Source organism: Gorilla gorilla, chromosome 6 (genome assembly GCF_029281585.2).
Source record: "Gorilla gorilla gorilla isolate KB3781 chromosome 6, NHGRI_mGorGor1-v2.1_pri, whole genome shotgun sequence".
NCBI lineage: Eukaryota > Metazoa > Chordata > Mammalia > Primates > Hominidae > Gorilla > Gorilla gorilla.
This window is the reverse complement of record NC_073230.2, coordinates 63,322,791-63,348,189: the sequence shown is the minus strand read 5'-3', so window position 1 is coordinate 63,348,189 and position 25,399 is coordinate 63,322,791. Positions and strand designations below refer to the sequence as shown.

At 48.4% G+C, this 25,399-nt stretch overlaps 1 protein-coding gene across 1 annotated transcript in view; it reads left to right on the top strand.

Moving 5' to 3' along the window:
- The window catches only part of VOPP1 (VOPP1 WW domain binding protein), a 101,860-nt gene that overhangs the window by 61,591 nt on the left and 14,870 nt on the right, over positions 1–25,399 (top strand). Inside the window, exons 3-4 of the mRNA XM_004045468.5 lie at positions 13,159–13,236; positions 18,474–18,610. Of these exons, the coding sequence (XP_004045516.1) occupies positions 13,159–13,236; positions 18,474–18,610 (215 nt within the window). The remainder of the gene's footprint in view (positions 1–13,158; positions 13,237–18,473; positions 18,611–25,399) is intronic.

Genomic DNA, 25,399 nt, shown 5'->3' with positions numbered 1-25,399 from the left:
GCTGATCTTTGAAGCGGGGCGGAGCAGAGACTTTGGGAGGAGTGCAGGCATGGGAGCATGAAGGTGCAGGGTGCAGTGGGGACCATGGGGCTGGAGTCCAGGGTGCCTGGTGGATGGCAGGAGATGAGATGGGAAAAAGAGGGAGAAGCCTAGCAAGAAGAGTCTCAAACACCGTCTGAGGGGCTGAGACTCCCTCCTGCATGCAGCATTGTGGCAGGCCAGGTCTCACCAACACAGGCCTCCATAACAAGTGTTTCAGTACTGACTGGTTAAGTTAAATATTAAAAGCTAAAAAAAAAAAAAAAAAAAAAAAAAAGCCCGTGCCCTTATATAAAGTCTGGGATGTAACAAAAGCCCACCAGGAGTTTTGCCTAGGCCTTTCCTGGGCCTTAAAGCATGACAAAATAATGAAGGAATTCTTAACATGACCCATTTAGGATTAAATAAGTTTTATTTGGTGTCTGAAGAAACTCCCCAGGCCTCCACAAACAAGTTTATTGCGGGTCTGAATGAACTCCCCAAACCTCTTGTGATTTAGTAGGAAACAAGATAAGGGTAATCACCCCAGCACCTGGACCCATTTAGATTAAGTGAATTTACTGAGGCTCCAGAAGAAGGCCTTGAGGACTCAGACATTAGTTATAATTTAAAAGAAGTTAATCACTTATGTCTTTAGATGATGCACACTTACAGGTAGACATATAGCTTAGAAGGTATGTAAGCTCTGGAAAACTTTGTAATTTTGAGTTGGTCTGGCCATAATTTCCAGGCCTTCTACCAGTAACTGGTTGCAGAAATAAAAATTCTCTTCCTCCCCAGTTCATCTGCATCTCATTATTGGGCCACAAGAAATAGCAGCCTGACCCTCATTTTGGTCTAGGAACAGTATGACGACACGGTCCTCTGGTCTAAAGGGGAGGAGGTTGTGGTTGTAGTAAAGGCAAGACAGAGTCCAACTCCTGTAGAAATAGGGCAGAGGAACAGGCGGTGGGCATGAAAAGCATCTCACAGAAGAGTTGATATAAAGGGAGTCAAATAAATCAGAGGTTTCTGGTTGGGAAGACAGAGAGAGACCATGAAAAGAATAGGTTCCGGGAAAGATTCAGTAGAAGACTGAGCAGAGAATGTCATATATGCATGTGGAGTTTGGAGTTCTTGCAGAATACCCAGGAAATGGAGCCAGTGAGGAATTCACTTTTGCAGCAGAGGTGGAAGAGGGCAGGATATAGTCCAGAGCTGGAATGTAGACTTAAGAGTTCTGAGCATTTGCTTATAACAGCTAACCAGCTGCTATAGTCTGAATATGTGTGTCCTTACAAAATTCCTATGTTGGAACCTAACACCCAATGTATTAGTATTAAGAGATGGGGCCTTTGGGGAAGTGACTTAAGTCATGAGGGCTCTGTCCTCATGAATGGGATTACAAAAGAGGTTGCAGGGAGCTCCCCTGCCCTCTTTTGCCCTGTGAGGACACAGCAGCAAGACATCATTTATGAAGCAGGGAGCCCTGACTAGATACTGAATCTGCTGGGCCTTGATTCTGGGCATCCCAGCCTCCAGAACTATGAGCAATCAATTTCTGTTGTTTATAAATTACCCAAGCTGTGGTATTTTGTTATAACAGCCTGAATGGACTAAGACCAACTCAAGTAAAAATAGAACTGAGAAAGTAAGCCAGGTGTGAACCTCAGTGTAGGTTTCCAGATTTTTTAGGTACTAGAATCTCATCTCCCTTCCTGATCTCATTGCCAAACTCAGCTCATTACTTTAGTATTTATCATGCCTGTGTGATTTCAATGATAGGAAATTTATTATAAAATTAAAATTGATAATAAATTTGAGACAGGGTCTTGCTCTGTCACCCAGGCTGGAACACAGTGGTGCAGTACTAGCTCACTGCAGCCTCAAACCCCTTGACTCAAGCGATCCTCTCACCTCAGCCTCTGAGTCGCTAGGACTATAGGCATATGCTACCACGTCTGGCTAATTTTAAAGATTTTTTTTATAGAGACAGGATCTCACTATGAACTCATAGGCAGACTTCTGAGCTCATAGGCAGACTTCTGTTTTTCACTTTAGTATGGAAAATGAAAAACACCTTCCAGAGAAGGTGGTTTCTGGTAATAACTGTGTTTCTGAAAGAGACATATGGCCAGAATTTTTTTTTAACCTTATATTTAGTCAACCAGAAACTAGGAGGATTGTTTTTCAGGATAGGCTTGAATAGAACTAATTTTAAATGATCAGCAGTTTACTGAAAGAAGAAAGAGGGAAAACCTCTACCCCAGAAACACAAAGGTGGAGTTTCAAAAACTCTGGGCCAGGTGCAGTGGCTCACACCTGTAATCCCAACACTTTTGGGCTAAGGCAAGAAGATCACTACGGCCAGGAGTTAGAGACCAGCCTGGCAACATAGTGAAACCTTATCTGTAGAAAAAATTTTTGTAATTAGCTGGGCGTGGTGGTGTGCACCTGTAGTTTTAGCTACTTGGGAGGCTGATGTGAAGGGATCACTTAAGCCAAGGAATTTGAGGCTGCAGTGAGCTATGATTGCACCATTGCACTCCAGCCTGGGTGACACAGTGAGACCTTGTGTCAAAACAAACAAACAAAACAAAAAACTCCGTAGTTACCAAAGTTCAGCAGTAATTTAAGAGCTTCTTGGCCCATCTTACCTCACCTCTTCACTTTAACTCTGGGTGCATCTGGGCTCCAAGGCAGCAGCCACTCAAGGGTTAAAATGGCAAAGAAATGAGCACTTTCTACCCCATTTGGTCTGCTAATATTAGTGATTTTAGTAAGCATTTGTAATGCTTTCTCCCATGGTAGAAATACAAGTAAAATTTCCCTAGGTAAATCCTGTATGCCACCCTGAATGCAACTAGTTTGGGTTTATACAAGTCAGAGAAGGTATTTTCTGGTGATAACTGTCTCTCTGAAGGAATGATTGACAGGGCAGCCATCTTCCCACCCTCAACGTCTCGGGCTCAGGCCTCATCAAAGCAGTGATGGCCCCCTCCTTAGAACCCAGAGATGTTTGACTTCGCCGTGGGATGTGTTGACCAAATAAAAGTTGAAACATCATCAAAATGGGACCACACGTCTCAACACACAGGCACCTCCCTGCCCGTCAGGGAAACCATGTCAGGCCAGGAGGACAATTCTGACATCATGTGGATTACCAACTGAGGTTGACAGGAAATAAAGAACCATGAGTTCATAGTCAGGTCTGTGAAGTTTTTGACTTGAAAGCAAGACAGATAAAATGGTCTAAAATCTTGTGTTTGGAAAGATGAAAGTTCTATTAAAAATGTTATTTTCTCACAGACGTACAATATTCCAAGTAATCAGATTATGCCTAGACTTTCATTGTGGTGGTATCTTGGGTATTTGCATATGACCAAACTCATCAGATTGTACACAGCTCTTTGTATATCAAGTATATATCAATAAAGCTGTTAAAACAAAATATACCTGCTCAGAAAAGCCAGAACAACACCCCCCACCCACCAGCTCACCCACCACATGTTCCTTCCCAGCACCAAGAAAAGAGTCACAGGCAAGAGGGCTCCAGATTTAGGTCCTTGGTTCTCAGCCCTGCCGTGTACTGAAATCTCCTGAGGAGTGTGTCCCAGCCAGCAGGCACGGGTGTTTTTAAAGCTGCTGGACAGTTCTGACGTGAGCCTGTGCTGAGAGCCACTACTTTCCACAGCACTCCTCACAGGTGTTTCTTGAGGCTGCTGGAGTTCTGCCCGAACCACCTCCTCCTGGTTTGAGTTTTATCCACATGTATGGGCCGGGACTTCTGCTGCCTCATTCAAATGAGAGAGCTTTCCTGGGGTAGGTTGGATTCCTAAAGGCAAAGCCAGGATATGACCCAGGAGGTTATGCCATATTAAGGCTGGAAATGCATAAGTGTATTAAATAATATTATAAAGAAGCTTGTGGGGCCGGGCACAGTGGCTCAAAGTGCCTGTGATCCCAGCAGTTTGAGAAGCTGAGGCGGGCAGATCACCTGAGTTTGGGAGTTCAAGACCAGCCTGACCAACATGGGTAAACCCCGTCTCTACTAAAAATACAAAAATTAGCCAGGCATGGTGGCGCATACCTGTAATCCCAGCTACTTGGGAGGCTGAGGCAGGAGAATCTCTTGAACCTGGGAGGCAGAGGTTGCGGTGAAGCAAGATCGCACCATTGAACTTCAGCCTGGGCAACAAGAGCGAAGCTCCATTTCAAAAAAAAAAGCTTGTGGCTGGGTGCAGTGGCTCATGCATGTAATCCCAGCACTTTGGGAGGCCAAGACAGGCGGATCACCTGAGGTCAGGAGTTTGAGACCAGCCTGGCCAACATGGCGAAACCCCGTCTCTACCAAAAATATAAAAAACTAGCTGGGCGTGGGGACGCACACCTGTAATCCCAGCTTCTCGAGAGGCTGAGGCAGGAAAATCACTTGAACCCAAGAGGTGGAGGTTGCAGTGAGCCGAGATCGTGCCACTGCACTCCAGCCTGGGCCACAAGAGCAAAACTCCATCTCAAAAAATGGTGATGAGTAATACATTTTTGCGTAACAGACTTATCTTTGGGAGAGATGAGTGTGAGGCAGTGATGTCATCTGAAAGGGAAGCGAGCTTGCAAGAGTTAGTGGGAGAATGTACTGATGATCACAGATGACTTGTCTAGGAGGGAAGAGGCAGGAATGCCCAGGCCACCAGTGTGCCCAGAGACAAACAGCCCACCAGGCTGAGATTTTTAGAAGGACCTGGGTGAGAGATGGGAGGTGGGCTTGTCAGGACAGTCGCCAGAGCAGTGGGGACCTCTCGAAGGCGTCAGGAAATTATTAAAAGGGTGTTTTGTGCTCGATTGAAATTAATTTGGGTTTGCCTGTCTAAGGTCCTATTGGGTTGGTCTTTTATGGGACCGTGAGACGGGACATCAGTGATCTGACACTGTGTCCTGTTTTAATAGAGATGTTTGATAGCATCTCTGCTGAGATCAGTAATAAATAGTCCAGTTAGGTGGATTTGTAACTGTTATAATAGCTGTATTTATAAAATTATGATTAGTAAAATCTCAACATAGAAGAAATGTCTCTAATGGAATTCACCATTGACTTAATCATCAATACTTTAGCATTGACTTGAATGAAAATAGGGAAGGCTTGCAATGTTGATCATATGTACAAGTTCCTTCCCTCCCTCCCTCCCTTCCTTCCTTCCTTTTTTCCTTCTTTCCTTCCCCCTCTCTCTTTCCAAATTAAGGTACAATTCACCTACCATAAAATGCACGTGCCCATTTTTTTAATCCCGATGCTGAAACTGATCTGCTCCATCTGAGTAGAGAGCATCTGGCTGTGAGTTGGGCTGAGCTCATGGGCTCTCACCTTTCCGTCTTACCACGTCACCCTCCTTTTCTGTGCACTCCTAGAGTCCTTGCAGCTAAGCCAGGACTCACTTCGTGGTGCAACCTTCTTTCTTTCCCTTTGGTTTTCTTTCTGCAGGCAGACTGCTGGACTTTGGGAAGGTCTCAGGTTTTGGATTTCAGCTTCAGGGCATGGAAAGATTCCTCTTCATTTTCAGGCCCCAGTCTCATCTCTCCCTGACCTGACTGTGGATTATTGCATGTGGCCATTCTAAGTCATGTGTGTGATTGTCACAGAGAGGAGGAGCAGAGTTGCCTGGGTGGCCTTCAGCAGTCCTGGGTCCCAGCAAAACTTGACTCGTATCCTTCATGTCAGTGACAGAAAACTGGAAGGAATGGTGAATGCCTTGAGTGACAGAATGAGGATCCAAAGGCTCTTGACAGGATGCAAGTAATGGGCCATATTGCATAAGTTTACCCTTTTTATGGATAAGCATAAGGTCCTATATTTGGGTCCCAGACTGTACTGCATCCGTACAGCATGAGAAGACAGAACTTAGAAAAACTTGGAAGTTTTGATGGAAGGTTTATTAGGATTTGGCTGTGTCACAGTTGTTAAAAAGGTTAATCCTGCCTGAAGCTCCAATAAGTGTGGAAATGAGAGTAAACTGGGATTCTTCCTAATAAAGAAAAACCATAATTTAGCCCAAGCTAGGCATTGTTTCCTGGAGAAGAGAAGGCTTGGGAAAATATGCGAGTCCTTTTGGACATTGGAAAGAAAGACTGGCTGTGTGAGTCATGAATCAGCCTAGTGGGGCCTGCCTTGGATTCTGCACAAGGAACAGTGCCCATGGTCATGGAAGGCACTTGCCCTGGGGCCTTGCTGCAGGGAGTGGCAGCGTCTGCCTGGGCAGGTTGGAGGGGAAGGTCAGTCACTGAATGGTCGGGTGGATTCCTTGATCCAGGTGAGGCACAGAGCTCTGCAGTCCTTACAAGGAGATTTGCTGGGGCACTGGGTGGCTAAGGACCGAGCCTTCCTCTGCTCCCCCAGAGGCTCATGTATCCTTTGGAGTTTTCTGCTGAAACTTTATAGGGTTCTGTGTTTAGTTTCTCTGGAGAGCCCAATTTCTCATAGGTAGCTAATCTCGAAGGCCAGTGATAAGCCTGAATGTACTTCCTGCTTCTAACTTGGGAAGTCTCCTTCAAGTATGTGCTGCGGGCTCAGCTCTGTGGAGAATGCAGGTAATAATGAGTAGTGTGAAAAGCAGGGTTAGCTGGCAGGGGCAGTGTGATTGAGGAGAACAGACCAGCTGTCAAATTGAGAGACTGGGACTGGATGGGAGAAAGGAGCTGTTGTACCAGCAAGTGCTTAGTGAAGAGAAAGGTTTGCTGAGGGTTAATCCTGCAGGCAGGAGAAAGGATTGGATTCTCGAACTCCCCAAAAAAGTTACAGTCCCCACCAACTCTATCTCCAGACCCGCACCCTGAATATTTTACTCAGACTTTAGCTGCTCTACCAGATGCAGAGATGATTTTTCTATAAATCCTTTTAAATACAATTACCGCTAAAGTGGTGCTTAAGTTCAGGCTGCTGTAACAGCAATACCAGAGGCTGTGGGGCTTAAACAATGTGTGTTTATTTCTCACAGCTCTGGAGGCTGGAAGTCCAAGACCAAGGTTCCGTCAGCTCTGGTGTCTGTTGAGGGCTCTGTCCGTGGTTCGTAGGCACTGTCTTGTTCCATCCTCACGTGGTGGGGAGCGGAGCAAGCAGCAAGCCCTCTTCATGGCTCTTCTTACAGAGACCCCAACCCTGTCACGAGGCTTCACCTTGGTAACCAGATCACCTTCCAAAAGCCCCACCTTTTAACACCATCCCATTGTGGGGTAGCCTTTCAACACACCGGTCTGGGGGAGACACTTTCCATCCATAGCAACAACACATGGAAAGGTTTACAAACTGACTTTTGGCTTTTTTTCTTTTTTACATAGAAAGATTTTGTGACTTTACTAACACTGAACATTCCTTGACCTAGTATGTTATCCTTTCCTACTCGTGAGATTTATGTAACCCAAAGGCTAAGAATTAAATGTGTCCAGTGGCCATACCCTCTTTCCTCCTGTGCAGGACTAAGCATAACACGTGCTTCCTTCTTAGGCTCCAAAAACTCCCACAGCGACCACCTGTTGTTTGCATTTGTTTGTTGCTCTGACACCTGTCTAAATCGTGGCCCGTAGACTCTCAGACATACATTTCCTTTTACATGATGAATCCCAGGGACCGCAGGTCCTATCATTGAGATAAAAGGCAGACACCCTTTTGTCTCTATAATATACCTAATTACCTGTCAGCAGCTGCTCAGAGTGGACTACCCATTCTCTGACCTCAGCAGAAATCTACATTTGTATCCAGGGGTACAGTAAGGAATACTTGGCTAACAGGCAGTAAGTCCAGGGGCCCATGTCTGCTGCTATACGTGATCTTTTCATTCTTTTGAAGTATCGTGTATTTCAGAGTCTCAGGACTATAATTAGATATGCTGTGGAGCGGATTTAGTTAAGAGTAATGTTTCTTCCTTTCTATGGCAAGTCTGACAGTTTATACATCTGGCACACAGAGAAGAACGAGATGAAAGACCCTTGCTGTTTTCTCCATCCTGATCTGTTCTGCAAAGGTGTAGTCTTGCGACGTCCTTGGGAGCAGCATTGCCATTCTGAGGCTTAGGGCAGTAGGAGTATTTGACTTGATGCATCCATGATAGGCATCTTCAGTGTGCTCGACTGCCTGGTAATGTTTACTACTTTAATTAAGCTCAGTGCTGCAGTGAATATGTCTTTGTAATTGCAGCTCTTTGGAACATCAGCAGGTGTGTGTGCTTAGGGCCCCAATTTACCAGCAGCTTCAAAAGGAAGAAAGCAGCAGACAGAAAAGGGGTAACAGTGTCAGCACCTGGGTAATTGTGTGCTCCTTCGAGTAGCTGGGGCCTGCCAGCATCCACAGTGGGAGCCGGGCCAGGGCCACAGATGAGCCGCAAGAATGCAGAGAGTGAATGGGTCTTCAGCTCATGGAAGGAGCATAAAGGGTTCCTGTGTTTTGAGAGAAGAAAGAGAAATCAGTTGACAGCGTGTATTTGCTGCTGGTGTTCCAAATTTGGATTCTGAAAAGTGAGCTAGAGCACATAGATGTTGTATCTTGCCAACAAAGAGGAACTTGTAATCCATTATACTCCAAATATTCTAGGATGGATATGTTCTCAGGCTGAGGGGTGTATGTGTGTTAATTCTGGACGAGGGCTCTACATATGTCTGAAAGCTGGTAGTCTGCTCTCTCCAGCATGGGAAATAGAATGCCATAGGGCTTAGGTTTCCAGGCAGCAAATGCTTCCTTACAAGTGTAAAGCTGAAAGGGAAGCATTTTAGCAAATTCAGCTCATGAAAAATGATTCAGTCACTAAATTTATTAGTGTATACCTGCTTTCCTCTTTTACATCAAGTGCATGGCTGCCAGCATTGGAGGGACCCAAGTATTAATACCTCTTAAGCATTGGCTGTGCTCAGAGCTAGAGCACGGATATAAGAGCTGTTACAGTCTGGAGTAAAACCCGAGAGAGAGACACACAGGAGCATCATGGTGGCAGAGGGTGGTGGAGCAATGGGAGGGAACTAGCAGGAGCTCAGAGGATCATGGCCAGTTCCCCCTAAGCTGCAGGTGTCTGTCATCTCTGTTCCGCACCCCCCTTATTCCCCTCCCTCACCATCAGCACGTGCAGAGGAGGCTGTTCATGGCTAGGCAGTGAGCTGAGTGTCCAATTTGAGACGGTGTTCATGAGTGTTGTATCTTCTAGAATTTGATCACTTGAGGACAATATATAGTAGAATTAGGCGTAAAAATGGCAAGAGCCATTTGACTAAAGCCATTGCCACCTAGACAGAAGACAAGGACCGAAAGACCTTAGCCCAGCACTGTTAACAGCAGAAAGTGACCTTACAGTCAGGGAGACCTGAGCCTGAGGGCCACCCAGAATCTTCCACGAGGATGAATGGAGCCAGTCCTGGACACACCAGAAGACTGAGCCTGTCCACTTTTAACTTGGGGCTTCCCTGGCAGCAGCTGTGAAGAAGTGTGCCTTATGTCACAGCCTGGCACACATAGATTTTTGTGCATGTGTGTGGATGTCTGCTGAAAACAGCTAATGTTGTGGGGGCATCCGCCATTCACTACAAATCGACGCCGTCCTTTCACCGCCTATCGCATCTTACTTTATTATTTGTCTCTATGATTAAGTTACCTGCTAATTGTAGCGCATTGCTGACATCATATGATACAGGCTTTTCTGGAAATCTTTCTGGTCAATATGCAGTTCCAAGCTGAACAAAGAGCCATGCAAGCACCATTAAAGAGTGGTTGCTGAGTTCCTGTCTGTGGGTCCTGTCTCAGGGACCTCCTGTCATTTGCCCAAGGGTCTGTTTTTTTCACATTGTCTCTGTTACCATGGTCTTTGAAATTTCCACAGCAGGTTATAAAAGCAGGGCCAAAGAACAATAGGAAAATCAAGTGGGGATAGAGAAGGTGACCCTTTGGTCATGAAAGGCTCCATGTTACTGGAGAGGCAGCATCTGTGCAAAATGCTTTCCTGAAATGCTGGCCAAGTCCACTCTTCGCTTCTGCAGACAGTGACCTGGGCTGGAGGTGCAACATCTCTAATGTCTTGCTTCTAAGCTTATTTCAAACATGGCACTAATAATACTTTATCTTGTATGTGGATGTTTTGAAAATTAACAAGACGTTTGTGAAGCACTTAGCCTGGTGTAAGGTAAGAAGTGCTCATAACCTGTAAGCTGTGTTCTTCTTGACTCTGTGGCTGTGTAGTAAATCACTATAAACGTAGCAGACTGAAACAGCACACCCTTATTACTGCACAGCTCTGTAGATCTCAAGTCTGGGAAAGCACATTTGGGTTCTGGGCTCAGGGCCACCTCATGAGGCTGAGATTAAGCAGTGGGCTGCACTGCATTCTCACCTGGAGCTTGGAGTCCTCCGAATTGATTTGGGTTGTTGGCAGAATTCGGTTTCTTGTGGTTGTAGGATTGAGGTCCTGCTGGGATTGCTCTTGGTGCCTGCAGACCACACTCAGTCCTGGCTACATGGCCCTCTCACGTGGCTGCTATTAATACTATTTCAAAGCCAGCAGGAGAATCTCCAGTCTGCAAGGGCAGAGACTTAGATAACACACCATCTCGTTGAATGTTCTGTGATTGTGGGAGTGGCCATCCGGTATTCACAGGGTCCTGCCCACTGAAGAGGAGGGGATTATGCAAGGTGTGTTCTCTGAGGGGTGCAATTCTTCGGGCCATGGTTGCGTTCTGCCTTCCACACTCCCAAACTCACCATGAACCTCACTGGAGTGCTGAGGACGCCTGTCTTTGCACATTCGTGAGAGGAAACGGTCCCACCTCTTTTAGTTTACAGTTAATTGTCTGAACTCCATCCACCCTAAAAGCAAGAAGTCCTTCATCTCCCTCGACTGCTCCCTTCTCTTCCACACACACAGGCACACACACATTGATCAACCGACACCAGTGAGATTCTAGGGGAAGGCCTCGGAGAATTGCAGAAGGTACTGTATGTGCAGGGCGCTGGCCTGCAGAAACAGCCAGACCAGGTGTCTCACTCCCCCTCACACCCTGTGCTCCTGCACTCATCTCCAGCATGCAGCTGTGGAACCAGGGGTACCAGCATTCCCCCCTCCCGAGCACTGAGACCCTGTGTCAGCTTCCCTCATTGGCAGACTGGATTCCTGCGTGCTCTCTGTTCAGACGTCACCTCCTGCACACGTCCTCCCTGAGCACCCTGCTGCCTCGTGCTCTCAACCTGCCAGTGCCAGCTCCATTTTTCACCACAGAAGAACTTATTACTGTCTAACACAGTTTATGTTTTCTCGTTTACTATTTTCTCCCCCTTCTAGAGAGAAAGCTCCTCCCCAGCAGGGGTTTCCTCTGGGTTTTCCCTACTCCACCCTCAGGAAAGCACAGAGCAGGCTCCTAGTAGCCCCTTGGTGGATGCATGGAGTGTCAGGAGTGCAAGTGGCACGATCTTGGCTCACTGCAACCTCTGCCTCCTGGGTTCAAGCAGTTCTTCTGCCTCAGCTCCCTGAGTAGCCGGGACTACAGGTGCACACACTATGCCCAGCTAATTTTTGTATTTTTAGTAGAGACAGGGTTTCACCATGTTGGCCAGGCTGGTCTCGAACTCCTAACCTCAAGTGGTCCACCCGCCTTGGCCTCCCAAAGTGCTGAGATTACAGGTGTGAGCCACTGCACCCGGCCAGGACCAGCAGCATTCTTGAGCACTCATTTAGGTAACTCTCAGTGGGAGCCAATGGGAGCATTTCATGGAAATCACAACACTTTGGGTACTGGGTAGGGATTCATGTTCATGGGCCAGGGGAAGACTGCACATGAATGCTGCCATATTGTCTGTGGAATGGCGTGGGGGTGGAGTGGGGAGGGAGTGTCTCTCAGCCCAGTTTGTCCTTGAAACAGTAGAGGATTTAGCTGCCGTTGGGTGCGGGGTGTTTACAGAGAGGCAGCACCACCTCCAGGAGCTTTGGGCCTACTGGGTGCACAACCAGGGAAGAGCAGCTTTGGAGCTTGGGTCTGCTGAGTTCCAGGCCGCTGTTATCTCACTTTGCATCTTAACTAGTTTTCTACACATACTTCTACATAAAACAAGCCTATTTGTACTGCAATAATCTACACAATCAGTGCCCAAGACCTTAGGCTGAATTGTATATTTCTCCCAGGTACTTTTTTTTAAAGGAAAAAAACTGGCAGGAACCTAGATCACAATTAGGTAATGGTTTAATATTGTAGAGAAGTGGCCCTCCCCACATCCCTGCCAATCCACTGCCGCTTGGGCTCGAAACGCTCTAGTGAAAACTTCTCTGTAAAACGGAAGGGTTTGCACTTTCATGGCATCTTCTCTCTTCAAGGAGGACGTGGGGTTGGGGCAGGGCAGGGATGTCGAGGGCACCGAGTGCCTCACCTGAGACCTGCACAAGGGCCCATGCTCAGGCAGCTCTCTGGGAACAGCTTCTGAGCACACCCCTGAGAGCTGTGGCCTGCCAGGGGCCCGGAAACCTCAGACACGTTGGGGGATGAGGGGAGGGAGGCAGCGTGAGCAGTAATAGTGCCATCAGCACTTTATATGGTGAGAAAGGCCTTAAAACTTAAGTCAGTGCTGTGCAGGGCCCCTGCAGTTCCACCCATTTTGCTGATGGAGAAACTGAGACTCGCCAGAAGTCCCTACAACTAGTAAGTGGCAGGACCACACCTGCAATTTATCTAACTCCACAGCCTCTGCTTTTAGCCTCAGTGGATGTGGTGGGGTATTTCCATCTTTTCCCCGTAGTCAGGGACTGAAGACAGCAGAGATGAGCACCACGTGGGTGCTGGGCTCCTGTGGAGCCTCCTCCCAGCAGCAGTCCTGGTAGGCTTAATGTCTGTCGTTGGTTGTGCCACCTCCCGGAAGGAATCCATTGGATTTGGCACACAGGATGCTTGTTAAATGCAGGGCTTTGCATCACACTGACTGTGCCCACCTCAGCACCTTGCTTTGGGCCACAGGCTGATGTCATTCTGCTCTGCTGGTTCTGTGAAATGCAGTGGAGGCAGTTCTGTCTTTTTTGCTCTTACTGATTTCTTCCTTCAAGAATGATTACATTGAAGCCCAGCCTGGGCCGCATGGCTGGTCCGGTGGCTGCTTCCAATTCAGTGCTGACCAGCCTGTGCCTCTCTCCACAGATGCCGCTCCTACGAGGACTGCTGTGGCTCCAGGTGCTGTGTGCGGGCCCTCTCCATACAGAGGCTGTGGTACTTCTGGTAGGTCACAACTCCTCCTTGTTCCCTACCCTGAGAGCTCTGCCCCCCCCCCCCCTTCAGTGTTGTCACAGCCTTGGATGCGGCACCTTCACTTGGGTGGTGGCCTCAAGGACAGCCTTGGTCAGGAAAATGGGTATGTTTGGGTTGGCTTCATGACCGGCAGTTGCACGCATGGGGTTTGTGGGAAGCATGTTTTTGTTTTCACGGATTTTGGAGTGGGAAGAAGAGCTCTGCTTCTGGTAAGGTGGCTGGACAACAGCCTCATCCTTCAGCAGCTCCTCGGCCAGTTTCTGAAATGGAGCCAAGGCTGATTGTCTTGAAGAATCAGAAAATCACCCAACTGAGACTGGCAGGCGATCAAGTTTTCATTGTCCGGACTCTTCCCCATCCATCTTGTGTTGGCTGACTCTTCGCTTTCAAGATAGGCAGCCTGCACCCATGTGCCTCCTCCAGCTCCTCTGGGGCGCATACGGAGCAGTCCAAAGTCTGCTCCTTGAGTAGGAACTGGTTCCATGCCTGCAGCATCCTGGAAGGGTGGGAGCGCATTCCATGGGGGGAGCCTCCTGTGGGCGGGAGCCTCAGGACGCCTGCTGGAGTGCCCCGAGCATCTGTTAGACTCTGGAGATGACAAGTATTGCTTCAGATGAGAGGGTGGCAGAGCACGTGTGGGAAAGGATTTATAAACCAAAGCAGCATTTCTTGTACCCGCCTGCTCTTCTTCTCCCATGCAGTGGTGATGCCCTTCAGTGAACTTCAAAAAAGTTTAGAGTTTGCTCACTGCATGATGCAAGCTTTTTTATGATGTTAAGATTTTGACTTTACTGACCTTTTGAGGCTTTAAGGCCTTACTGAGCATGTGACAGCAGCCACCTGAATTTTTATGCGGTTTTATCTTTCTCCCTTAACACCTGTGCCCAGGGTTTGATTAGGGAAGCCTATAGGGAGTGGGGACTCCATGTGTTAGGTGACCAGGATGTTCTTTAATAGTGATGCCTTCTTTCGTCATCACCTCACCACCTCCTTGGCCTCACCTGACCTTACAGCTGCTGGCCAGGCCTCCCTTAGGACCAGCCCGGTAAGCCCCACCTAGGTGTACCCCCCTAACAAGGGAGCTGGTGTCAGGTCCCCACACTGCAGAGGTGCCATTTCCTAAAACTCTGTAACAGAAGAATAATTGTTGTAGCCTAAGACTGTTCAAAGGTTAACGGCTCTGTGTGCATCCCCAGATTGAGGGGGCCAGTACCAGAGACGGGGAGGGCCCAGTGTCAGGGGCAAGGCCCAGCTTCAGGGCAGGCCTTGCCTCCGGAGCCTCCTCCCGGGACCTTGGAGTGGAAGGAGGCGGACCGTCTGGAGTGTGAAACCCTGAACTGTGAACGGGCTTGTAAGGATTTTGGGTTGGTCTAAAGCACTAGATGAATGATGATGAGGGCGTGAGAATGCTTGTAAAAAATGAAAAAGCTTGTCAGCGTTCAGGCATTGTATGAGCAAAAAGAAGAGAAGTTTGGGAAAGTCCAGCTGAACTGTTAGGGCCTGGCAGCTTCTGTGGAGCTGCCCAGAAGCTGTAGCTGCACTGGCAGCCAGGTGCTTCCTAGCTGCTGGCCAGGGTCACCTGTCAGAGGCAGGACACCTTGGCGAGGCAGCACACGACAACTTGGTGGGCCCCATTTGGAGAAGCTCCCACAAGTCCCATTGCATAAGGTCAGGCTGTTGCAAGGTCTGAGTGCCAGATGCCAGAAGATGGGGCTGAGTCATTAATGTTGAGATTCCGACACAGGGTTCCGAGCTGGCGATATAGCCAGGGAGCACCTGGGGGTGTGAGCTTACAGTGCCTCACCCGAAATACAAAGGGCACCTGGGTTCACCCCATGCATTTTCTCTCTCAATCAACATCGGGTCTGATACGCACCAGGCATTGTGCTGGGGTTTTATGGAGAGGCTTCAGGCAGGCAGACTCCTGAAGAAGATGATGTCTAAGCAGATAATGAGGTGTGGATACTTTCAAGCCAGAGCACAGAACTTCTGAAGCCAGAAAAGTTGGAGAAAGCTACAAAGCTTTTGACTGGGTCGTCAGAGAGGGCGTTTGGGGCAGAGGGACAGCACCTTGCAGGGCCGGAGTGTAAGAAGAGTGGATGTGTTAAAAGGTGATGGGAAGCTTCTGTGGTGAGGATGAGCATTTGGTGGACAGGAGTGGCGGCAGGATGGGCTGCTCTGCTGCCTGGGCCCCACAACGTTTGAAGGTGTCTCCTGACCATAAAACAAAGGTTTTGAAGGAGAATGCCTTCAGAGTTCCTGCCAACTCCAAGATCTTGAGGATCTTTTCACCAAGGAGGTCTGGATGGAATCAAGAGTAGAGAAGGTGGACCGATGGCACCCTTGAGTGGACTCAGAAAGCACAGTGGGCCCGAGTGAGAACTAGCCTAGGTGGCACTGCGGGTGAGTCCACAGCAGGGTCCCATGCGGAGTCCTGAGTGGGGTCTGGGCAGGGCTTGCACAGTAGCTGCACCAGTCCTTGGGACTGCACAATTGAGAACTGCTACACTCGGGGCTGGGGGGTTGGGGGGAGGAATCAAAAAACAAATTGAATTAAAGTAACCAGGTAACTTCTAATGTTAAAAAAAAGGCACAAACCTTCCTCTCTTAATCCCTTTGAAAGCTTCCAAAACCTGATGAGCAACCAAAGAGGACATCTAGGGAACAGCCAGCCCGTACCCCCAGCACTGCAAGAACTGCCTTTCTTACTACTACTCCTCTCTCCCAGCCAACACCCTGCTTCGTCTCTTTCCTTGTTTTTAGAAGCGCTTTCTCCTGCCCCTTTGTTAGTTTCTCTCTTTTAAAATAAGTTCTTGGCCTAGCACAATGGTGCACTTTGGGAGGCCAAGGTGGGAGGATCACTGAAGCCAGGAATTTGAGATCACTCGGTAACATAGTGAGACTCTGTCTCTACCAAAAATTATTTTAAATAAATTTTTAAAATAAACATAAATGAACACAATAAGTTATCAGACTATGATTTCAGTAAGGGATGAAGTGGATCCCGTGTGACTCTGTCCAGGCCTTGCCTTATGCCTGCTCTCCAGCAGACTACGATTTCAGTAAGGGATGAGGTGGATCCCGTGTAACTCCATTCCAGCCTCGCCTTATGCTTGCTCACCATTAGTCTAAGGTGGGAGCTGCAATGTCATTTCCTTTTGTGTAGAAAAACAAAATGTTCTTACTACTGTTGGCAGTGGAACCGACATTTTAGCTTATTTTTTAGACAAGACTAGGATCTCAGGTGCCTTCTGCATTTTTCAATCCAACGAGCCTGGTCTCTTGGAAGTGGCCAGTGGCTCTGAGAAAGTAAACCCTGTATACATCCAGCCTCTCTGTGCTTTGTATATTTCTACCCAGATACTAATAGCAGGACTCAGTGCTGAGTGTAAGACTGTCACTGAGCCCACCTGAGGGAAATCGGTTTTAGGAGAGGAAGCCGTTCCCTTTGGGAACTTAGCGAGTGTTCTTGATGCCGAGCACATTAAGCCTTCCATCGCCACACTCCTGAACGGTTTGGGTCTCCTGGCTCCCCATGGCCGCTCCCTCCGCCCATCATGGGGACTGAGCCTCCAGGCCTCCTGCTCCCAGCTTCTCCGGCCCCAGTACCTGCTCTGTGTTCTTTCCACCCAGAATGCCCCTTCTTCCCCTTCAGCTTGTCTCTTCTCGTTCTTCAGAGCCCAGCCCAGCTGTCACTAAAAGAAATGCAGTGTTCCCAGTCTTGCTCACCACCACAGATACCCTTGTTCAAACCTCTTGGTGCACTGAATTATACACTTAAAAATGATTAAAATAGTAAATTATATTTATGTATATTTTACCCAATCACACACACAGTATTCTTCTTGCATCGCTCATTTTTCTTTTTTAGCACTTACCAGGTTGTAGATAAATAATTGTATAGGTTGGTATCTGTCTCCCTCCTCTGTAAGCTCAGTGTTGGCAGGGTCAGGGGTCCCTCACCTGTCTACTCATTGCTGTGATCAGTGTGGTGACAGGGCGTAGCAGGCACCTGAAGATGACTTGCTGAATGAATAATGAATTAGACGGCAGATGACAAAGGCCACAGTTTCAGTCTTTCCTGAGTCATTCCTGTCTCGTGCCTCTGGCTTTTCTCCCTGCTCAGCCTTCCAAGGTTATCCAGTAAATACTTTTGGACTGGCTGAAGGCCTTGACATCACATTAATATTCTCAAAGGCTTTATCGTACGCTCTTAAGCTTCTTTTATATGTGGACCGGTGCCACTGACATCGTCACAGGGCAGCAGGTGCCCTCACCGTGTGGGTGTCTGCATGGCTTCTGGACAGTTCCATGGGTCCCCTCATAATTTCAGTTCAGAGATGGGCAAGAGTTTGCCAGTTTGCCAGTTTTGTCTACTACTAGTTCTTCTCAAAGTGACTCTCCTCTTTTTCTAGAAACAAAAAGTATGGTGCAAGTGAGGAATGGAAGGAAGCCATTCATGTGTTCATTCTGCAGTCATTTACTGAATGCTGATGAAGTGATAGTCAATGAGAATTCACAGATGGGTCGGACAAAGGTGCTACCCTTAAAGAGTTCAGCTCTGCTTCTGTTATTGTTTGTATTTTATTTCTATTGATAGATTGTATTTCTCTTGATTCTATTTTTATTGATTGTATTTCTATTCCCATAGTTTCTCTGTAATTAAGGTGTGCTCCGGGAAGGGTACTTCTGTTTCCTTGTGGGTGTTGATGTGATAATGGAGACGTGGTCTGGAGGATAAATGTGCTCTGCCTTGGTGCTTTGACAGTGAAGAATGGAAAACAGAGACAGACAGCGAGGCCAAGGCTGGATCGGCCATGGCATTCAGACAGGATTTAGATGGCATCTCCTGTTCTAACTAAAATGTTGAGCTGAGGTCAGAGCCGTGGACGAGGAAGTGACTGCATGAGCTTTTTTTTTTACGGTGCTTTTCAGTGTGGGTGGCCTCACCAGGGGCTGTCCCAGAGGCCGCAGGTCAAGCATCTACTTGTTGGCTATCCACTAGAGGAATGTCCCTGGGTAAAATGGGCCCAAGAGGACCAAGTCTGAGGTGCGAGCCTCATGGCTCTGCCCTTGCCTTCTGATTCGTGCATTCGGGAGTCATTGGTCCCGGACCCCCGAGGAGTGCGTGAGGCCTTTGAGCTGTAGGGCCTAGCCCTCAGGGCCCCCACCTGGGAGCACCACCCTCACATCTGTACTCTCCTCAGGTTCCTTCTGATGATGGGCGTGCTTTTCTGCTGCGGAGCCGGCTTCTTCATCCGGAGGCGCATGTACCCCCCGCCGCTGATTGAGGAGCCAGCCTTCAATGTGTCCTACACCAGGCAGCCCCCAAATCCCGGCCCAGGTCAGCCAGCCCTGTCCTTGTCTCTCCTCCCCACAGTGTGTGTCCTCTGCCAACATTTATAAAGGGTACTGCTGCAGAATGTGCCAGAAGAGAGAGCTCAGGTGTGTTATTCATTTTTTTAGTTCTGATGACCAGCTCCATTGTGCTTTGTGCAGATAACAAATGTAAGGTATATCGCACACCCGTCACCTCATATTCTTACAGTTATCAGTGTGCCACATATGCACGTGATGTGATGCAGTTTGTATAAGCGTATTATTTGCTCTCTGCCCTTTTCCTTAAACATTATTTCACATATAAATTTCTGTGTAGGAGTGGTAATACCCCTGCCATTTTTAATGCTTCTGGACTAGATACTAATTATGTTACTAAATGGTAATTTGCTTAGATATTTTATTATTGCTGATAATTTGTTTTGTTTTCTCATGTTTTGTCTTTTATTCATGCATTCAACAGGTATTCATTGTGCAGTTACTAGTATTCCAAATACTTACAAAGACCGTAGCAATACACGTTCTTGTACAGGTCACATTTAGTCTGTTTAGTGCATGACACCCAAAGTGACATCCCAGGGTGAAAATGAATTAGCTGTTTCTTAATTCTTGTAAAACATTGCCTTAGCCATCTAAAATTCCTACATACTGTGGTGGGTGGTGTGGACTTCCTTAGGACACAGGCCAGGGAGCTCTCTGATGATAGCGGGGAGCCAAGGGTCCTGGAGGGCTGGGCTGGCTCGGCTCATCAGAGCGCTGGTCTTCTGGCCAGGTGTAGAGTGAGGCTGGGCAGAGGGGTGTTGCTGGTGTCTGCGCCGCCGTGCTCCCAGCCACAGTTTCCACCTGGGAGCCTGGGGATGGGACTGTCTATTGATTGCACACTGTGGATAGGTGGTCAGTTCTAGGAGCAGTGGATGCCTTCGCTTTTACAAAGTTTCAGTTAAGAAAAATGAATAAGTCCTAGAGATCTATTGTACAGTGTAGGACCTACAATTAATACAACTGTAATGTATAATTAAAATTTTGCTAAGAGGGTAGGTCTTATGTTAATATATGTTCTTATCACACAAAAATAACAAGAAGAGCAGAGAAAACTTTTGTAGGTAATAGAGATGTTTATGGAATAGAGCATGGCGATGGTTTTCTGGATGTGCCCCTGTCTTTAAACTCATCAGGTTGTAGGTCTTAAACATGCACAGCTTTTTGCCTGTCAATCAGACCTCAATAAAGTGGTTTTTAAATAGGAGAGAAGTAGAGGGATTGAATGTAATAGGAGAAAATTATCTTCTCTCTTCTGTTTTCCTGAGAACAGGCTGTTATCAAGATGCAAAGTCATTTGCATATTTGTTCTTTTACAGCTTTTTTCCACCAGATACTCCACAGGGTTTTCCTTTCAGAAAGAATTTTCTTTATTTTAAAAAATGTTGCTCAGAAAAATATAAATATATATTTTCCACAGCAGTTCACTGAGAGCTGTGCCTTAAACTTACAGTCAGGTTAGTACCATTTTGAATCCGTAAGTGGATTTTAGCCTTTGATATTTGGAAATATTTGAATCGTTTCAGATTTGTGCTGCATCATAGGGTAAAGTGCAAAATTTCTGTTAAAATGAGAGATCAAAGCCGCCACTCACTGGGTCTCATCTGGATCAGTCAGAGAGGTTTTAGTACAGGGAGGAGCAGCCCCTGCCCCACTTGGCATGGGAGGCCCCACTGCCCCCAGTGCAGAAGGCCACATGTCCCTGGTCCGTGGTCCTGGCCGAGCTCAGAATCTACCACTCATGTGAACTGGGGCTCTTGTGGTGAGTAGGTGAGGTGCTGAGACTGTGCCTGCAGCTGCATAATTCTTTTGAACCCTGGCATGCCAGGGTTTTGAGAAGAGAATGCATCCCTATGTGCACTCCTTTCTGGCCCCATCCCTCTGTTCTGCACAGCCCCACACCCCACCTAACCCCGCTCCATCTGTCTGGGAGAATCCCCAGCAACCAGGCCATTAGATCTGCCACATCCCTTATCTCACCCTGGAGCAGTGCCTGCTGGCCACTGGTCTCCGCCAGCTCCTCTGTCTTCCACTTGGCTATCAGAAGGGTCTTAAAAAACAAAAAACAGAAGCACATCGGCCGTGCTATTTTTCTGCGGCAGGGTCTCTGCCAGCTCACCTGGCTCACAGTGTAAGTCCACAGTCCCTAGCTGAGGACTGAGGACGCATTCACAGCTTCCTCAGACCCATCCCCGCTCCTCTGTGTCCAGTTTGAGCGACCTCCTCTCTCTAGTCCTGCATCGCACTGAGGCCTGCACACGCCCTCCTTCTGCCTGGAAAATGCCTTCCTCCAAGGTGCTGCTCTGTGTTGTGCCCATAGTGAAGTTGTCTCTGGCTGCTTCACATCCTCCACTTTCTCCCTGGGTCCCCTGCCAGGGGCTTTACCAGCATTAATGCTCCATGTTTACACTGGGCTCGCCACGGGGCTGTGTACAGGACTCATGGTCTCAGGCACCAAGTAGATGCCCGGCCCTCATCCTCAGGCTGGATGAACTGCGGGAGCTCCCAGGTTTGCAGCCTGGTAAACCAGGGTTGGGATACATCACAACCACAGTCACAGCCTGGAGTGCAGACCTGCCTGAATTGCTGTCTTGGCCCATATTTACTGCACACCTGCTGAGGTGCCTGCAGGAGCTCAAAACACTGCACAGCCTGGACACCTGCCCTCAGTCACCGCAGCATGCACAGCTCCAGCACCCGTGTGAGCTTTCACGCAAACAACTCTATAGTGACTGACCATCATGAGTGTGAGGGAGAGAAAGTTGAGAATGCTAGGAAACCATGTAAGTAGGAGACTCCATCTGGTGCACAACTCCAGGAAGGCTTCCCATGGAAGAGCCATTTGGATTAAGAATAAGTAAGCCCCCAGCTCTCTACAGCGAGTGGCTGCTGGTCCCAGCGCATCTTCTCTGACCAAAATGTAGACTTGGTTTGCCATCCCTTTTTCATTTTATACTTCTTGCAGGCCTGCAACGGTGTGGCTGATCCCTGGATATCCAGACTGTCATATGAAAGCAGGCTCCCAGGGCTCCCGGTAGTGTACGGTTTCCATCATTTCCCTGTCAGGTTCAGGGCTGGATCATTTGTTAACAGTGCTGAGCTTGGGAAGAATTCAGCTGTTTCCTAGACAGAGTAATAGTGAACACAAGAATGGGGTCTGCAGGGTCCTGTCTGCTGTTGGTCTGGACACCTGCCTCCCCTGAGGGTGGCTTCACCCTGCTGCAGCTGTCTGCTCAGATCCCAGACTATCTGCGGCATGGGCCCTGGGAGCGTGGGGACTGAGAGGAGGGCCACACAGAGTTTGGCAGTCCAGGGAGAGAGAGGAGCCGAGGGATCCCAATGTCCTATGTGGTCCACAGGGTAAACGTCATGCCCGAGGCTGTCCGGGCAGTGCCAAGGTGTGCAGGCATCTGCACAAAGCAGGGTGGGTGTTAGTGAATTTTCAGCAGAGCCCCATTTTTCCTCTGCTGGTCTGAGAGGGGAAGCGGGTTCAGGCGTGGGATGCCTGTTAATGAAGATGAAAAGGCAGAGGGATTTAGAGGACCCAGACTCATCCACTGGGGCAGAGGAGGGCAGCGGCTCATATTCTGGGGTGTAGGGGGGCTCGCGTGGCGCTCCTGCTGGGACCAGCATCACTGATGAGCATGGGAAAGTAGAGAATCTGTGCATTGCAAAGAGGCTCCTGGTCGGGGAGGGGAGGAAATTGGCAGCGTTGTGGTCCTGGGGGTTGGTGTGGGTTGGGGCAGAACTCTGAACGTAGTGGAAAGGGGCTGGCAAAGTCAGCAGGAGGCTGAGGTTCAGAGGTGGGGCTCCAGGCCAGCCCAGGAACCAGGACCCAAAGGCTGCAGCTGCTGGCCGAAGGGCTTAGGGCCTGGCCGGGTTGTGCAGAGGCTGGAAAGTGGGAGGAGTGTGGAGTAGCTGTGGTTTGAGGAAGAGGCCCTGGTCAGGGAGTTAAGAGGCCTGAGGTCTGTGAGACCCAGGGTAGGCCACAGTCCCTTCTAAACCTCAGCACCTTAACTGCAAAATGAAACGGTGTGCAGAAAATCACTCCTCATTCTGTGTAATCTGTGCATATAGTGTCAGCCAAGATGCAGCAGCAGCAGAAAGAGCTCCCTAAATGCCCAACCCCAAATCCTTCCCCATCAGGATGCTGGCAGGGTCCCACCAATATGTTTTCCTGGGTAGAGAGGAAAAAATTGTCTTCATTCATTTATTCACTCACTCTGAAAACATGAGCTAACTAGCTCCAGCCACTGTGTTCACACAGGTGGAGGGTGTGGGTGAGAATCCTCCCTGCTCTTTAGGAACTGTAGAACGGTGGAGAAAATGTAAAAGCCTAGGCTGAGGCAGCACTGTAGGCCTGGGGGAAGGAAGGGCTGGCTAGCTGGCTGGCAGGAGGTGGCCTCAGCTGAGTGTGGTGCCCCTGTGATTGAATGTGGCAAGGGGGTGGTTAAGGGAGCTCCAAAGAAAACGATGATTGAATTATGGTCCATCTTCTTTGTGGAATATTATGTGGCCATTAAAGTTCATAGTCAAGATCAAGACAATTTGCTGGTACGGCAAGACCATCAAGGTGCAGTTAGGGAAGAGAGCATTGGATAATGTTTTTTGTGAAATGGTCATGAGGCTAGCCAGGCCCAGTGACATACACCTGTAGTTCCAGCCAGTCAGAATGCTGAAGTGAGAGGATGGTTTGAGGCCAAGAGCTCAAGACTGTAGTGTACTGTGATTAAGCCTGTGAATAGCCGCTGTCCTCCAGCCTGGGCAACATAGCTTGACCCTGCCTCTAAAAAATGGTCATGAGTTCAACTATGGAATTCCACAGATACATAGAGAGAGATTGCGGAGGACAGTCAGTGAAATCTGTGGTGTTAATGTGATTCAAGTTTTCTTTAAAAATGATTTCCTTTAATGTGACTGAAGTGGATGGAGTTTTCCCATCGACAGATAGTTTTCTTCCTTTCCAGCAGCCATTTGTGGTGAGTTCATTTATAGGTTTCTGACTGTTCATTCTCATGTCTCAATCCTGTAATAAGTCTGTCAGCCTGCAGTGACTAAATGACACCAACTGCAAGAAAATGGAAATAGTAGGGAGGGTGTTTTGACAGTTTAATTACCCTTAAGTCATAGCCCAAGCACAAACAGGGCTGCTTTGGTTGTGAGGACATCTGGCTTCAGAACTGGTGGAATAAGTGTCATTCTTTTCCAACGCGACGGTGCTTCTGACATGCGGGGATGATGATGGGACAGCCTTGCAGGCCACCTCTCCCCGGTCTCCAGCCCCTGGGGCTCCAGCATTTCCATTCTGGGTTTTTTCCTGAAGAAACAGCAGGGCAGATGGACCCAGGGTGTGTGGCCGTGAGGGGTTTGTAAGGGTCTGTTGCATTGTGGGGTCTCACACTCATTGCCTGCCCTGTGCTGCCCTGGGCAGCTGCCTTCAGGATAGAGATTTTTGAGTTTATGGTTTTGCTGAAAGAAATTAACTGGAAATACTTTTTTGTTTACAAATCACCAATGCCAATCTATTCATACATTCTCATGGCTACCAGAATATTCCTTACCTGTTCATCCCTGATGGCAGAAGGAAACTGGTTGATCAGGGTCAGGGTGAGGGGGTGTGGGCATGGGAACTGTCTTACTTGGTGACGCCCAGGAATTGAGATGGCCTCCCAATATGGCGGGCCTCCTCACCAGCAGGAATGTGTTTCCACAAAGTCCTCCAGCTCTGTCCATCTGACATTCTGTCTCTGTCTCTGTTATTCTTACGCAGCACTTCTCTTTCCAGCCCCCGTGCTGCCCCTCCCCTCCCTGTGACCTCTGCCTTGCTATTATGGTTTGCACAGTCCAGTTTGCATAAAGTGGATACATCTAGAATGTTCTGCCATACAAAAGTGGCAGCTGTTTTTTTATCCATGTGAAAGCATTTAATGTCCTTAGCCACTATAAATAATGACAGATAACACACTTTGCACAGACTGTATTTCAAGAAGAATTTTTTACAGCCTGCCCTGTTGGTAGGCAATTCCTGCTGTTACATTACTTACAACAAAGCTTGCACATCTGTGATCTTTTATCAGTGGGAACAGAAACTTACAGCAGATTTAAGTCCCTTGCCCACTGTCCTCTGCTTCGCCAGTGATGGGGCTGAGATGGAGCCCGAGCCCCTGGTCCGTCGTGGTCCACTCATGGGTGCCTGCATCTGGAGGGACACACTGCACGTACCAAGGGTCTCCCTCACATTTGCTCACGCGGGCTCTGGGTCCGACAGGTCCCCCACCCGCCTCGCTGGCTGCATTCCTCTCCCCATGGGAAGCAGAGCCTCTTTCAGATCCCTTGGCTCCAAAGTCTACCATTGCACTTTTCTCCCTAAATGTATTAATATTTGAAATGGCTGCTTCCGGCCCTTCCGAGGGGCGGATGAGGGAAAATGTGGGCCAAACAAGACTGGAGGTCCTTGTTGCAATGAGGTCTGCAGCCCCATGTGAGGTCCCTGTGCCTACACGTCCAACCTGCCATCTGTCACTAAGTGCTCTGTGAATGTACTGTGTGCACGTCCCGTGTGCGGGCGCCCTGTGTGGGCCCTGTGTGGCGGCACAGTGCAGCCACAGGGCAGCCGGGGTGATGAGGCAGCTGTCCCCGGCCTGCAGCTCTGGGATGAGGACAGGGCGACAGTGACTTCCGACCTCCTCTCATAGAAAAACGTGGGTGCTGCACCACCCAAAGTGAAAGGCTGAATTTGGAAGTCCCTTTTATCATA